This window comes from Corvus moneduloides, chromosome 3 (assembly GCF_009650955.1).
Source record: "Corvus moneduloides isolate bCorMon1 chromosome 3, bCorMon1.pri, whole genome shotgun sequence".
Classification (NCBI taxonomy): Eukaryota; Metazoa; Chordata; class Aves; order Passeriformes; family Corvidae; genus Corvus; species Corvus moneduloides.
In genome coordinates, this window is record NC_045478.1 from 85168211 (window position 1) to 85184021 (window position 15811).

General features: G+C 36.9%; 1 protein-coding gene across 6 annotated transcripts in view; it reads right to left on the bottom strand.

Moving 5' to 3' along the window:
* BIRC6 (baculoviral IAP repeat containing 6) overlaps window positions 1–15811 on the bottom strand; it is a 174355-nt gene that overhangs the window by 133007 nt on the left and 25537 nt on the right. For all 6 annotated transcript variants that reach the window (XM_032102542.1, XM_032102544.1, XM_032102545.1 and 3 more), the window contains exons 9-12: window positions 15684–15742; window positions 13592–14986; window positions 5605–5754; window positions 2084–2309 (exon numbers count right to left, since the gene is read on the bottom strand). In XM_032102542.1, coding sequence (XP_031958433.1) covers window positions 2084–2309; window positions 5605–5754; window positions 13592–14986; window positions 15684–15742 — 1830 coding nt within the window. The remainder of the gene's footprint in view (window positions 1–2083; window positions 2310–5604; window positions 5755–13591; window positions 14987–15683; window positions 15743–15811) is intronic.

Sequence of the window (15811 nt, forward strand, 5' to 3'; positions counted from 1 at the left end):
CTGCAAAGACATTTCCAGAGGTTAAACACTGGAAAGAACATTAGTATCTAGCTCTTCCTTCTTTCCTATATTTTAAAATATGTCTCCATAAGATGAATACATGCTACATAAATTTGAGAAAAAGCCAGGAAACTCAGATATCACTGCTTTATCCATGCATATTAGGAATTCATGTATCTCTCTTTAAAAAGAATTAACCTCATTTAACATTTCAGTTAAATTACTGCTGAGGGTACAATACTGATATTTAGATAATTCACAAGGTAAACCAGACTCTGCTTTTCTGTTTTCTTTGTTGAACAGTCTTTTTAAAATAACAAACTAGGATTGCAATATAATGCCATTTTCTAAAATACAGTTACAAGATTATCTCTTTCTATTTGAGAAACAAAAGAATTACCATATCAAATTGCATTACTCATCCATCTAACACTGTAATCCCACATGGTGATAGGTATCAGTATGAGGCACGCAAAAAGAAGATAAAAGGAACCTCATAGTAACAACCAAAAAATAATCCAGAAATCAAAAAGTTTCTTCCCAGATAACTTTTAATTAAGAGCTAACATGGCTTTCAATCTTAAGATTCTACCCTAAGAACAAAGGGACTGTAATTTAATAATTTTCATCATGAGTCACATAGCAGCTGTCAAAGATTTCCAGTACTAAACCAAAACTTTTAACTTTTCCCCTTTACAACCGTGTTTTACTTAGCAGCAGGCATACTTCTTTTCCTCTAATGAAACTATATTCATAAGCTAATTTTCCACTTATCCCCTTACAATTAACTGCTATTACCTTCACTGCTTGCTTCCTTATAACTTCATATTGATAGCTCGTTACTTTTCAACTGTTGCTGAACACACCTGGATAATCAACTGGAAGTTATCTTGCAAGGAACCACCTCCCTTCCCCTTGCTACATACAGAATATTTGACTTACACAAAGCAAAACCACAAGATAAATAAAGGTTTTAAAGCCTATAATATATTGCAAGTTTTTAACCATAGCTTATGAACATTTATTTAGTTCAGCTCCTGTTATGTGTCAGCCCAGGAGATGCCTGCATCTATTATGTGTTTTCCCACCTGGAATGCTTCATTGTCACTTGCTATCTTTCAGTTGTTTATAGGACATGCTTTTTTTGCCCCACACATGACCTCTAGCTCCCCTAGGACCTCTGGCCATTTCCTTGTTTTCAATCTATGGCTATTCTGAGTCTACATGACAATCCAAATGTTACACATCAGTGGAACAGATGTGTAGCAGTCTGACCCAAAAGATCCTGTAGTGTCTTTATTCACATCCCTTAATAAACCAAAGAAACTTCTATTTACATTTTGTTTCTCCAAGCATTTTTCACAAAAAGCTGCACAAAGCTACTTCATGTAGGTTTTAAGCAATTCTTCAAGGAGACTGCAACACTGCTGTACTTGTATTTAGGAGCCCAGAGGAATTCCAAGTTCTCATGTCATGTGTAAAAAACTAAGTATTGCTACACACAGCATGTTGGTGAACTTCATTTCAATGAAAATACTGCCTAAACTTTAGTACTACTAGGGCTCTGGAGTGGCTTAAATATCTCCTATATAAAGATTTAACTTGAATAGACATAAATCCAGATTCTACCTTCATATTTTGAAGTAAATTACAATACCATTTCATTTAAGACAATTAATTAGTCACACTGGCACTCACAGTTTGCATTTTCGGATTAAATAATGTGCTCAAAATGTGTGTATACCTAAGAAAGGTGAATCAGACTTTTATAGAAACTATCAAGAATATCTCTAATTCTGGAAAATGTGCTTGTCTAATTATGTAATGTAATAACCACATTTGGCAAATAAAATTCAAAACCTGACTTTTCAATTTGTTTCCAGGTCCACTAAAATGCCTCTGGCAATCTCACAAACACCTATAATGCAAACTACCAAATGAGGATTATCATCTTTGAAAACACATGCTCTTAAACTTGCACACTAGTTGAAAACAATTAAATTGCATGAGATCTGTGGTTGTACAGCTACACAAACTAGTTAAGCAATGCACACGATTCCTTGTGCGCTGCTGCCCTACGTACCTGTCTGTCTGCAGCTTCCAAGTCCGAGTGTGCTGAGCTGCATCCCCGTGGTGCTGCTGGTGCAGATGCTGAGGGTGCCGCCTTTGCTGCTGCTCCTGCTGGACTTCCACCCAACAGGGAGGGACAGTGGCTGAAAACCGTGGTGTCAAGGTTTCAAAACGGGTCAGTTCCACCAGGGACGTCAGTGTTTCAAGGGAGAATGGCTGGTCCACCAAAAGATCAACTCCTGAGTAATTACAGCACATGCATTCATCACTGCATAGGTATTTTTTCTACAACATCCTTTTAAAAAGTTTGAAATATATCAGAACTGCTATAAGCAAAATGAACTGTAAGTCATATGGAGGTTTTTTAGTTAAGAAAAGAATAATAAAAAACTCCCTCCCCCCAAAAAAGCAGCACCCTAAACAAACAACAACAAAAAACAACCACAAAAAACCCCAAACACAAGCAACCAAACATCCCAGCCTTGAAGCCAGTATCCTTTGAAGGCAGTTCACTTGGAATAAATTTTCTAAGTACTGAGATGTCTGAGCATACTGTCTGGTATTCAACGGAGGCATCAGGAATAAGTAATTAGCCAGTAATTAGTAATTATATTAATTAGTAATTATACTTTGAAGATTCAAAGCTGATTAAACATTTTTTTAATATCCCTATTGACTCAGATAAAAAAAAGTTTTATATGTCACAAAAACAGACATACAGAATTACTATGCATTTTTATCACTGCTTAAAACATTACTTTGGCCCCTGATTATCAATAGAGATGTGTTTTAGGATGGATTACTACAATGCTGTGGAAGGTTCCCAATTCAGTTTAAAAGAGGGGTAAGTGAAAAACAAACATGCTTTATGTAAAGCTCTTAAAAGACACTGAGCCGAGACAATTATTTTGTCTTCTTGTCTTTATATTTAGGCCTTGTACCAAGGAAACAAGGATATTAATTGAAGTATTGAAAACTAAAATATCCCAGGAAGCCAAATACCTAAAGGAACCAAAAAGAAACCAAAAATAATCAGATTTCCTTAGACATACAAAACCCCAAACCAATCAAAAAAACCCAAACCAAACCAAAACCAACCAAATAAAAAAACCTAAACCAAAACAAAAAACCCCAAACAAAACCCAACCATCCAAACAAAAAACCCCAACCAACCAAACCTGAGGGAAAATAAGATATGCACAATATGTATATTTTCTAGTATTTTGAGCATTTTCTCTTAAAAATGCATTTTGAAGGAAAAGCCTTTACTTGTAAAGAAATCATGGTTTTTAAAAGGAGAAAGTTTGTTACCTGACTACTACTGTCACCACCCAGGGTGGGGAGATTATAATACACAAACACAAATACCACCCTCCCTGTGAAGCCTGAACCTAGAGAGCATCTTGAAAAGCAATCCAGGTCGAGCTTGAGGTGAGATACTTGGACAGGTAATAAATTCACTCTCACTGAAATGGTAATAATTTCTACTTTTCAGTCTAGGAGGCAGGAAAATGCCAAAGAAATTAGAAATGCTTTAGAAATTGAATTTCAATAATACAGCAAAGACCTCCACTTTTTTAACTGCCAAATGTGAACCTCATTAGCTGGATGACACTGCAATGAGAAGTGAGATCATTGCTCAAACTGAACAACAAGCCTATCTTTGATCAGACTGGATTTTTCTGCTTCATTCTCCTTCCTCCTTCAACAGAAACAAAGCCAAATTCAAAGTATTCAGAGCAACCACATACATGTAATCAACGCCTAAAACTGAAAAATGAAGGATTTAACTTTCCACTGCTGTCAGGTATACTTGGCTTCTTTTAAAAATTACAAGACTTTAAATTTATTCTAACAGAGTGTTATAACAAGACGAAGTTCTAACAGCAAACTTGAAAACAGGTTTTAAACCAGTCAGGAAGACTAATATCCTTTTTTAATTCACTTTGAAAAGAAGCATTATTTTAGATTACTTCACCACAAAAAACCCTCTGCTCCTTAAAAGGAAACAGTAATCTAAGATTGCTGTAAGATTAACTTATTTTCTGTTAAAGCCATAAAATTTAAAACGCATCCAAGTCACAAACTGAGGCTAGAAAATTACATTCAAGAAATGCATTCTAGAATGCAAACAGTGCAGAAAAATAAACACGTAAAGCCTACAATATAAAGTAATAATATATATGAGCAAAAGGTTCTGCTTGTTGTACGAGTTCATTTCCCCAAACAGAAACCTTTCTCTTGAGCTGTGTCTCTGTCTAAAAAACATGCTAAGACAGAAGTGGAAGAAAATGGTTTTTTCTGTTGTTTAATACATAAAACCAAAAGAGAAGCAACACTGATATTATAAATGCTGAGGGCAAAGGCTGATCACGACCCATTACTGAAGATGTTTGCACAGTCCTAACAATCATTCTCATATATGCTAAGAGTCCCGTATTACTGACTTTACTCTCCTTAACCTGGATAGTTCAGATGAAGAGTTCTTTAACCACCATTTAGTTTCAACAATTCCCACTCAGACCCCTCATTTCAGCACTGGTTCCTTACGACCGCTAACCTTCTCTCAGAGCTTTTAGTGGCTCAGCTTGATGCCACAGAAAAACAGTATTCAGTTTATCTGATCATTACTTTGTATCTAACAACTCTCTGGAAACTGCTACAGAACAACATCAAGTAATACCACAACGTCTGAATTATATGACTACTTAAAGGAGGACCTGCAGCTTGTGGACAATCTGAAGATACAGCTACTTTGAAGTCTATACATAAATAAATCAATTTCTTATTCCAGTAAGTCATATTCAAGCCTATACTGAAGGCTGGATGGGAATGAGATGAAAAAAGGAAAATAATTCCCCTTTATAGTACTGGCAGAATTTAAACAGTAATTATCATCTACTTGACTCATCAGGACTGTCAGAGTTACCATTTGCTTGGAAGTCACTTAAATTTGCTGATAACCTACTATACAGGGAATGCATCCATTGAAACACATCTATGTCCTTGACATCTATTTTTTTTTTTTGCTTTACTTAGCAAAAGAAAGGTGAAGAAAGCCATAGACTTTCTTCCCCTCACATATGTAAACCAGTTTATTTTCTCGTGATTTTCAAACTTCAACAATGGCTTCTTTGGTGAAAAAGAGGAGGAGCAGGAGAAATTCAGTCCTCAAAGCAACCGCTGTAATGCTGCTTACAAATAAACTTATGATAAAAAACATTTTTTCCTTCTTTTGACTGACTCCTGTGGAATAAAATCGGGGTCAGACAAATACAATCTGCCACACTTAAAATCACACGTAGAGACTGAAGAAAGTCAAAGTGGTTTGTTTGGGGTATTTTTAAATCAGGAACTGTTATGCTTGTACACACCCAGTGACAGATATATAGCAATTACAGAACTCTAACTTTGGGCAGCAAAAAAATTATAAAGCAGCAGGCTATTAAATAACTGAAAATCATGTTCATATGCAACTTTCAAAAATGACCAAAGTATTTTTACTCAGGATACATGTACATGTGCGTAATTTACCTGTAATGCCTGGACTAGAAGGGTTAGATAAGGGCTTGGTGCCTTCTGATGACTGTTCTACACTTTTTGAAAGGGATCCATCTACAAGTATATCAGCTTCATCTATGTCATCGCAGGTCCCTCCAATCTGAAGGAAATGAAGTTCTCCACCTAAAATCATCAGAGACAACAAAAGAAGAAAGTTTAGATGGGCATACAGCTAAATTCAACTCACAAGACAGGCTTGCACTTGAACTGCTATGCAATTATGACAGTATTTATGCAGGACCTGAAACCAGTAAAATTGTACAGGAATACTTATTTTGCTTTACTACTACTATTTTTTTTTCAGGGCAAATGCAAAACAGAACTACAAAAATACTGCAGTTGCGAATGGTATCAAAGGTAAAAAATATTTGGGGGGATGGGTTTTAAAAGGCAATTAACAAAAGAAATCTCAATAGAAACTAAAAATCATAATCATTATGACACTTCCAATAATCCAAATTATGCTTATAACAGAAAATATTCCATCATGTCAAGTGAAGGCCTACACTACCTCATCTGTACAGAGTGCATAAATTCCCTTTTAAAATTCAGCATCTCAAAATTGAAAATTAAACTAATTTCTCTGAATTCTCCTAACTAAGGAGCTCTCCGCATTATTTCATCAAACTTAGAATTAAAACACTGATCAGGTAAACAGACAAAAGAGCAAAGTCCAAAATTTTCAGTGGACACAATGTATTGATGGAAGCTTAAAATCATTCAAGGAGGTTGCCCATTATTCACCACTACAGATATGCACAGATCAACTCATAGATCAGTATCATTTACAGAGACGTCATAGAACCAAAGACTGCTAAGATCATCAAGTCCAGCCATTAACCCAGCACTGCCAAGTCCACCACTAAACCAGGTCTCTGAATGACACATCTGCACATCTTTTAAATACCTCCAGATATAGTGACTCCTCTACTGCCCTGAGCAGCCTGTTCCAGTGTTTGGCAACCCTTTCTGTGAAAACATTTCTCCTAAGATCAAATCTCCCCTGGAGCAACTTGAGGCCATTTCCTCTCATCCTGCCACTTGTTATTTCAGAGAAGAGGCCAACCCACACCTCACTACAATCTTCTTCTCTCAGTTGGTTGTCCAGAAGGATAAGGGTATCCCTGAGCCTCCTTTTCTCCAGACTAATTAACCCCAGCTCTCTCAGCCGCTCCTCCTTCGACTTGGGCTCTAAGTCAATGAGAAGGAATGTTTAACTTTACATAAGGTTGGGGAGGGGGGGTGGGGGGGTGGGATGAGAAGAGCTGTTACCAGCTTCAGAAGTTACAAAAAGTCAAATCAGTAGGATTCAAATCCAGAGGCAAATCCAAGCATAGGCCTTATGTGATTTTTCTGAAACATTATTAGACTGACCTTCAGCATCTGACTAACATGATGACAAACCCTGTTATGCAAAATATCCAGGTGATTCAAAACAAAAAAACTTGAGAATAAAAATGTAATAAAACTCCAAGATAAAACATATATGTCCAGCACTGTGAGGGGTGAAGAGAGTGAAACAGAGAGTGATAGAGAGGCACGGGGAGGCAGAGTGTGTGAGGCACAGAGAAAAGATCTGAGGAACAGAGAGAACTCGTACAGTTTGGGTTTTTTTTGATATTTCACTAAGAAAGGCCTGACAACAAATGGCTTAACAAACTCATTCTTTAATGAAGACAGAGTAACAAGAGGAATATAATAGCTTAAATGAACAAAACAGTCAGAACAACTCTGTGGACAGGATCAATGCATTGTGCTGTGGGAAAATCCACCCCAGGTCAGGGTAATGTTGTACAAAAGTAGCGTTCCCAGGATCTGAAGGGATGGGAGATTTTCTCATTATCTGTATTTATCTTTTTATTCTATCTTTGTAAAACAGCTATTTTATTAAGCCATTTCTTGGTGGGTCTTTTCTAATTGAGATCCACTAAGAAGCCTGTACCTCCCCTCTCTCAGCCTCAACCCACACACCCTTGGTGTAGAACAGTACGTCCCAAGGAGACCTCAGAAGTGGAGGCGGGAAAAAATAGTTCTAGCAAATAACACTTATGAGTTTCCTTGAAATTAAACAGCTCATAAATAAGCAATTTTCCTCAGACTTCAAAGAGAATTAGAGACACATTAGAAAACACAGACCTTGACAGCTTCATTTGGTAGTAAGTCAAACCTCACTTTGTTTATCACTTTGTTTACTGCTCAGGAGCAAAAAGATCCTTACCAATTTTTCCATACAAGAGAAGAGTCATAATCCCTGAATCCCTGAAAGATTCCAGCACTTTTCCAAGAAAAAGTCTGTGCTAAACTTGAGATCTCACTTCCTCATTTTTATAAAGGTTCTGTAAAGAAGTTTACCATGAACTTCACTTGTACAGTATTAGCCTCTCCGTATGCACTTTTCCAAAACGCTGTAGATGGTTCTGCCTCTGTATCACAAAGGAGGCATTTCCTCTCACGGAACATCCAAAGATGACTTTCTCAGGATGCATGCTTCATTATTTGCTTCAATGATACCGTAGTTCCAATAGTCAAGTGCAAGTGAAAAAAATCTGCGCAAAAGTCAATGCTTCATTTCTTTTTGGTGTTACTACTATTGTTTGCAGCACCAGGCTCAAAGAGTGACTCGTCCAGTGCTTTCTAATTCTAGCCAGGGAGCAAACATCTCAAGTAGCAGTTTATCCAAAGGTTTCTGCGCTTGCATCACTTTGACAGAAGCAATAAATGCTTCTGTTGCACTACCAAGAAGATATGAAAGCTGACACTGACTTACTCAGTTATCACAAAAGAGACAAATTGGAAACTAGCATCATTATACTTCCCTCAAAAAACAGGTAACACAATCAAAACATTGTTAATTTAAAACCTGCAATTTGCATGGATTCAAGAACCTGGTGGGCAAGACAAACACAACATAAGAATAATAAATTCATTCAAATAAATCACAGCCTTCCTTCTGGCAAAACAGTTCCTGGTTCCAGGAAAGCAGTACTGGAAAAAGCTACACAGCATGCCAGAGACTAAGGTCACTGCAGTCAAAGCCAATCTGGTGAGATGTTTCTGCACTATAGAAGGAGTTTGGAAAGAGTGACACCATTGTCATTTAGCAAATCACAATACAGTGACATAGTTGAAAATATCCAATTAGTTAAGAAGAATTAGAAAACAAAGCCATACCACAGGGAACGATGCATTAACCAATTCATAGTCTTCTCCTTCTCTTGTCACTGGTTAGCTCTAAACGTGCAAGTTCAGAACACTTGAAAAATGTCAAGAAAGCTATCCCAAAACCTCACTAACACACTACTCTTGGAGACACTCCCATTTACACTACTCTTGGAGATTTTAGTTATAAAATTTTGCCTCAACTTTGAAACAATAGAATGCAATTGAATAGAGACAAATTAAAGTTACTATGCCTAGAAAGAAATAATTAAAAGCCCTATTACAGGATGGAACAAAATCAGCTAGACAGCAGTTTTGTAGGAGAGGCTCTTGTGAGTCAGATGAGGAACCTCATTCAATATTCTGCTCAAAAGTGCAAACATTCCACTATATATACACACACGGTATGTACAGACTCCAGAGCTGCTTAAGGAATTCATCTGTAGGATTACTGGACCTGGTTTTGCATATCTCATCAAGAAACCTGCGACTGACTTGATAGATCGTTTGGGAGGGGAAAGTAAAGGTTGCTTTGGTTTGTTTTACTTTTATAAAATTTAAAAGGATTTGAGATATTCAGCTTGAGAAAATAAATGGTTGGAGAAGGACAGCACCTAAATAAACACTGTCTTTCCCTACATTTTTTAAGAAATCTCTTTGCCATATTCATAATGAATAGTACAACAGATACCACCCCAGTGACAAAGATGATACAGGCTAAACACTAGCGAAAAAAATCATCATCAAAGACAGCATGCAGCAAGAGAAATTTCATAAGTAGACTGTTAAATCTCCACGTTGAAGGTGTTTGAAAATGGTGTACAGTACTCTGTTTCTGAGTGGGTAAGTGTAACTGACCCTGACTTGAAGATGAGCTCTTTGCATCACTTCCAACACTAATTCTGATGTGGAAAAAACTTGACCTCTCTCCAATCCTATTAGACTCCATTGCTGAAAAAGGTAGAAAATTGAAAATACTAAATTGATTCCTGAATTTCAAATACACAGTACACAGGGCAGACAAAGCCTAATGACAAGGAAGAAGCAAATAAGGTATCTAAACTAAATTAGAAAAAAGCTACAGCGTGTGATTAGTACAGTATTTAGAACTTAAGAGCAGGAAAATTGCTATAAATTAAAGGTACGAGATTTGGGGGAGTCAATTCTTAAATGTATCCAAGTGCCATCCAGTTCTGCCAGGCTTGCAGGTAAGAAATAGCAGCATAGGCAACTCACTGTGGACACACCAATATCCAGCTGTAAAAAAAATCCTTTTCCAACAAAAGGGAGGGACTAAAAAACTCTTGTTATAATGTAGAACCTGTAAAATGTTATAATGTAACACACTCAAAATTTCAGGTGAGCACAATCCAGCAATAAGAAACTATATCTGACCCTCTTAAACAAAAGATAATAGACTTTGAATATCAAAAGAACACCCTACAGCTATACACCTATTCAAAACCAGTACCTGCTGCCTAGAATAAAGAATTTTATTTTCTCACTTATTATTTAGAATATTACAAAAGCAGAGTTTAGGCTGTCATATTAATGACACAAGAGAAAACATCTGAACCCCCATATGAGAGCAGCCAAAGCACTGCTAAGAGGGATATTACATATAGTCTGCCTTGGCCAAGGGGAAGAGAAGAAAGCAAAATACAAAGACATTGAAGTTCCCTATGTTTGCCTAATGGAACTGGAACCAAGAATATACTTGCACACTTTTCCCCAGAGGTCAAGCTCAGGTAATCCTTGCAGAAACAGGTAAGTACCTGAAGCTGACACCAAGAGGTAACATTCTCAAGTGTGACACACAAAGATGGATGACGTCAAACGCAGGTCCTAAAACATCTTTCCAGAAAACCACTCCAGATCTGAAGCACCCACTCACACAGAGGTTTCTTTTTCAGTTATACCTTAGAGGCAGCTATGGAAAAATTTTTTATGTTCTGCCAATGAAAATAATACTTCAACAAGCAGGAGAAACAGAAGAAAAAGCTATTCTGCATTCAGAACTTCCAGACATTAAAATACCTCTTTGCTGCTCTGACATCCCAAACAAGTAAACAGGAAAGAATACACTGCTCATGCCTGAATATTTTCCAACATCATCCAAGCATTTCCAATGCATGTATGTTCCAAAACTTTCACATAACATTTTCATTTATGTCTTTGAACTACAAGCTCCCTTCTAGATGGAATAATGTTGAACATATCAGTGAATACAGTTATTCTACTTTCAGCATATCTTTCTAATGCTGTCAGACTGCAGGCACCATCCCACATGTGGCAGTAAACCTAGAGGAGCAAAGACCTCAAAGTGATTTGTGAAGAAGCCTAAGAAAACTGCACTTAAGAAAAAATAATAACAGCAAAAACCCTCATCTTCAGCCACCTCGCCAATAAAGAAATTCTACCCATTTAAAGCAAAAGTTTAAAGGATGATTATGATTCAAGACAAGGAAAATTATGCAAAGCCTATTCCATATATTGAGCTATTCAAACTTACAATAAGATGGAGGATTTAAAAAGTTATATTAATAGTTGAGGTCCTTGATTTGCTTTTTCTCTCAGTGTTCCTGAATTTTATGCCTTTTATACCTTATTTATAAACATTTCAGTTCAAGTCATTCTTTACCAAGTGTCATATTTTGGCATAAATGTTTTGACTCTGAGGCTTCAGACATACCTAGCACCAGATCCAGAAATCCAAACTTCTAATGGACATTGGCCCCTAAGTATTTATGACGGCTGCGGACTTAATTTATATATATATAACAGTGACTGAAATGTTAAAAAAGGAATAAAAATTGAAAGCCTCTAAAGACATTCAAGCAATTAAAATAATGAACTCCAAAGTACATGTTCGAGCAGAAAATGGAAGTTCCAAATAGAGGTGTAGTGGGTATAAATGAAAGATAAGAATAATCAGTGGATTTTTTTTTTTTTTTTTTTAAGTAAACAAAGTACTACATTCAAAAGAGGAACCTTGCAGGCTGACTTGATACCTGTAGCATACTGGGCTACAGAAGAAAAAATACCCCAAAATCTCAGTCATCTTAAGGGCAGCACGAACAAAAGCAATCCAACAAAGCCATTTATAAACTACTAGATGTATATTATAATACTGAGAGAGATTTCCGGGGAAAGCAGAATGATGTGCTTATCCATTACAAAGAGGATGGAAGTATTCCCAGTCAGTAACAGAGATGGTGGTTATCTAGGCAGAGACAAAGTACTCCTACACACAGAGAACAAATGCTTCCAACTCAAGAGACCTGTGTATCTTACACTCCATGCCCCAAAGAAGTTTACATGACACCAAAAGCTACAAGAATATAATTACCATACGCAGTAATATTGGATGGAAAAGTACCATGCATAATAACAATAAGCCCTTTAACTTTTACCATGAATCTTAAAACACAAGAAAGACAAAACAGATTTGATGCAAGAAAGAAATTAATAGTAATAAAAATCGGTAGAAAAAAAAAATTCTGTTTGGAGGTCTTTTCAATGAGATTGCAGTTTGATCAGCTAAGTATAAGGTAAAAACATTATGACATGGATATGATATAAAAGTTTTCAAAGGCAATTAACCTTTCAGTTAGAGTTCCATTTTAACTAGGAAAAAGTGTGCATTATTAAATACAGCTGAAACAGTTTAATAGATATTTCTTCAAAAGCAGTCACCAAAAGAGAACAATTTAGCAAATAGGAATGTTAACCTTGGGAAGCTGCAAACATAAATAGTAGTTACTAACTTCCAATGTTTTCATTTGTATTTAAAAAGCAAATCTAAAATGCCCACTTCTAGAAGTCTTGGTAGGTGAGTGACAAACATGGAATCTTTAAGAAAGCTGAGCTGTTTACAATAAACTTGACTTTATCTGTTGGAAATAACAAGTAAATCTGATTTAACAGCTGCTCACAGCAGGAGTTTATAATTAGTGTGACACCATCACGAAAGCAAAAAAGGTACCAATTTCAATTCTTCCAGTAAAGAGGAAACTCAACATGATATTGGTGGGAATCTATTTGAAATGTATGAACCATCCCATCAGCTTAGCTCCTCTGAGAGCCTAAGCATTTCCAGTGGAGCTGCAATCAACTGCAGGAGAACTAAATAAAACACTGGGGCATGGAGGAATGCAGCTGGATGACACCCAAAGCTGTTTCCAGGGCTCCAGTGTGACACAAGGAAGCGGGGAGCTGTGTGGTGGTTTAGGGACTTCTACAAAGTAGTTGTTACCTGGACTTGAGTTACACTCTGCTCCTACCTGCCCCCTTCCCCAAAATGCCTTTGTGTTCATTTGGAAAAAAAGACTTAAGAACCCTGCATGGATAGTCTGGCTCTAAAACTTAAGATAATATGACCACAATTGTAAAAAGCTGAAGCAGAACCAGCAGCATGCTACCTGAATGAAGATACACTTGAAAAAGTTATAAAAGCATTATTTTCTCTGCTCTCTTGAATATCATCAATTACAGGCAGGAGACATTTTTCTGAAATGTGATTTCTCTATCATAGAAATAATTACATACAAGAATTACTTCTATTTGTTTTGGACTTAAGAAATCTGTGCCTCTACAAGAATTAGAGACACACAAGAATTACTGCCATTCTAGAGATTAAAATAGACATTTAAGGCGAGGAATTAACTTGAGTCCATGCTTCCTAGATCACTAAACTGTATGTAAATTCAGTGGAATTTGAAATTTAGATTCTAAATTCTGTAATATAATCCAAATACAGTAAAATCAATAATTTTAAAAAAAATTTAAAGAGAAGTCTTACCTTTGGTGCACGCACATAATCTGTCTGTGCCCGAACAGTATATCACAGAGACAAACATATCTGGTTCCTCAGTGCCCTCTTTTTTAGGTGGCTCCACTTTGGCCAGAATTTCAAAATTCGAAAGATCTAATATTTTTACATATCCTCCCTGAGTAGTTATTACCAGGTGCCCAAGAGTAGAGATCTCAGATCTTCTCTCTCTCCCACTGCCATTTTTAGAAGTTAATTGTATTTCCTCTACAGGCTCCTCACAGTCGTCCTCTCGATTATCCAGTATATCTGGTGGGAGCAAAATCATTGAGGTAATTGTGTCTTGGGGGTCTTTGATATGCTGGATTTTTACTGGTTCCTCGTCTAGAGTAACTATTCTAGTGGCATAATTCATCTTATAAAGCACTAGGTATCCACCACTAACACTTCTCTGTTCAGGTTGAATTATTAAAGGAGTTGGTACATCTGCTGGTGATTCATGCTGGATTACATCAATACTTGTGCCATTTACTACAGCAAGACTTGATTCTAGTTCCCCCTTCCTTCTATTACATAGTGCCGAGTTTAATTTATTTAAATTATTCAAGGCCTCTACTTGATTTATTGCACTCAGAGATTCAACAGGACAAGTCCGCAGTCCTACTAACAGATGAACTCCATCTGCACAAGGTGTGATTGAATCTACACACAGGTTCTCCTCCTCTGCAAACTTTGGCAGACGCAGGCACTGAACCAAAGTCCCAGGCTTGGGAACCATGGAGCTCCACTTGTCCGAGTCCGGAGATGTCAGGTTGGCTGCAGCGTCCGCAAACTGCTGAATGTAAGTCACAGGGGGGTCCTGTAACAGCAACTGTTCCTGACTGTCCAGCTCCATTTCAATGATCTGTGGAACTGTGAAACCATCATCATGTATACTTTTACTCATAATATTGTTCATCTGTGAAAAGAGTTTTCCTGCTTTTTCATCAGACTCCTTAATGCTGTATAGCAGCAATACAGGCAAAGTCCTCCTTACTAGAGGGGAATTCAGTTCTGAATTAGTGCAGGATTCATTGTCAGTTGATCCCTGTTCCGAGACACTCTCACCTCGAGTCCTACTTAAGCCATCCAGTGATCTCTGAGAGTTACTGCTAACAGGAGAGGTAGCAGGTGATTTGTATGTTAATAGACCTCCGGCTAATAAACAAGGAAAGGGAATGTTGTGTTGTTCTAGATGTTTTTCCTTCATCTTTTCACTCTTACAGTTGGCCAAACAGGGATTTGCCCCAAGTTCCTCTAGATCTTTGACTGTGTCTTCCAGAACATTTGCAACAATTTCCCACTGAAGTTTTTCAGGTTGCTGAAGAACACTGAGAGCTGTTATATCAAGGCTGACTTCCATAGTTTCTTTTTGTGATGTATGCCCTTTAAAACATAAACGTTTAACATAATACAAATGCTCAAAAGACAAAACAGGAATCATACTGCATCTATTACTGTTTATTAGGAAAAAGTATCTTTTTCTACATCTCAAGCTCTTTTTTCCCCCACTTGGTGATCCTTACTCAAAGATGTAAACTGGATTATAGAAAATAAACATGTAATCCTCCCTCCATCAAAATTTCCAACTCTAAGAAAATAATACAACACCATGCATAGCACTGTTCTGCTTCCATATGAAATCCTTATTCAAGAAGAGAAATACTTTATCAAAGTGCATACCCTTAGGAAAACAATCAAGACACAGGAACTCTTTCTGGCAATCCCCTGAATTTAAAGGGTTTTTTACAGCTGTAATTTGTTCCTGTTCTAAGAAAGTTCTTTTATCTTGGTTTGTGTGTTTTATTGACAGCAAGATAAGCAATGCTTGTTGTCAAAAAAGACATTTATTAACCAACAAAGTGCAGTTTTTCTTTTCTCCTGTATGCAATCTCTCCCCCACACAAAGAGTGCCTTAAATACTGGCATTGCTTTCAAGGTAAATCCTTTTCCTTTTTTCTAATACATATCATATGAATATAATATCATCGGTTTTGACAGCGGTTTTTTTAAAAGCCCAAAAGAAGAATTTCCCCTTTCACCTCTAAACTATTACATATACAACAGATCAGCTATAACCTACCTGTCACAGATTCTGATCTGGAATGCTCTTCACTGTCTGAATCCTCCAGTAGGTCATCACTGAAAAAAATAATGCATGAAATGACACCATGTACACTCTAACTGCATGCTTATTTTTAATTAAATTAG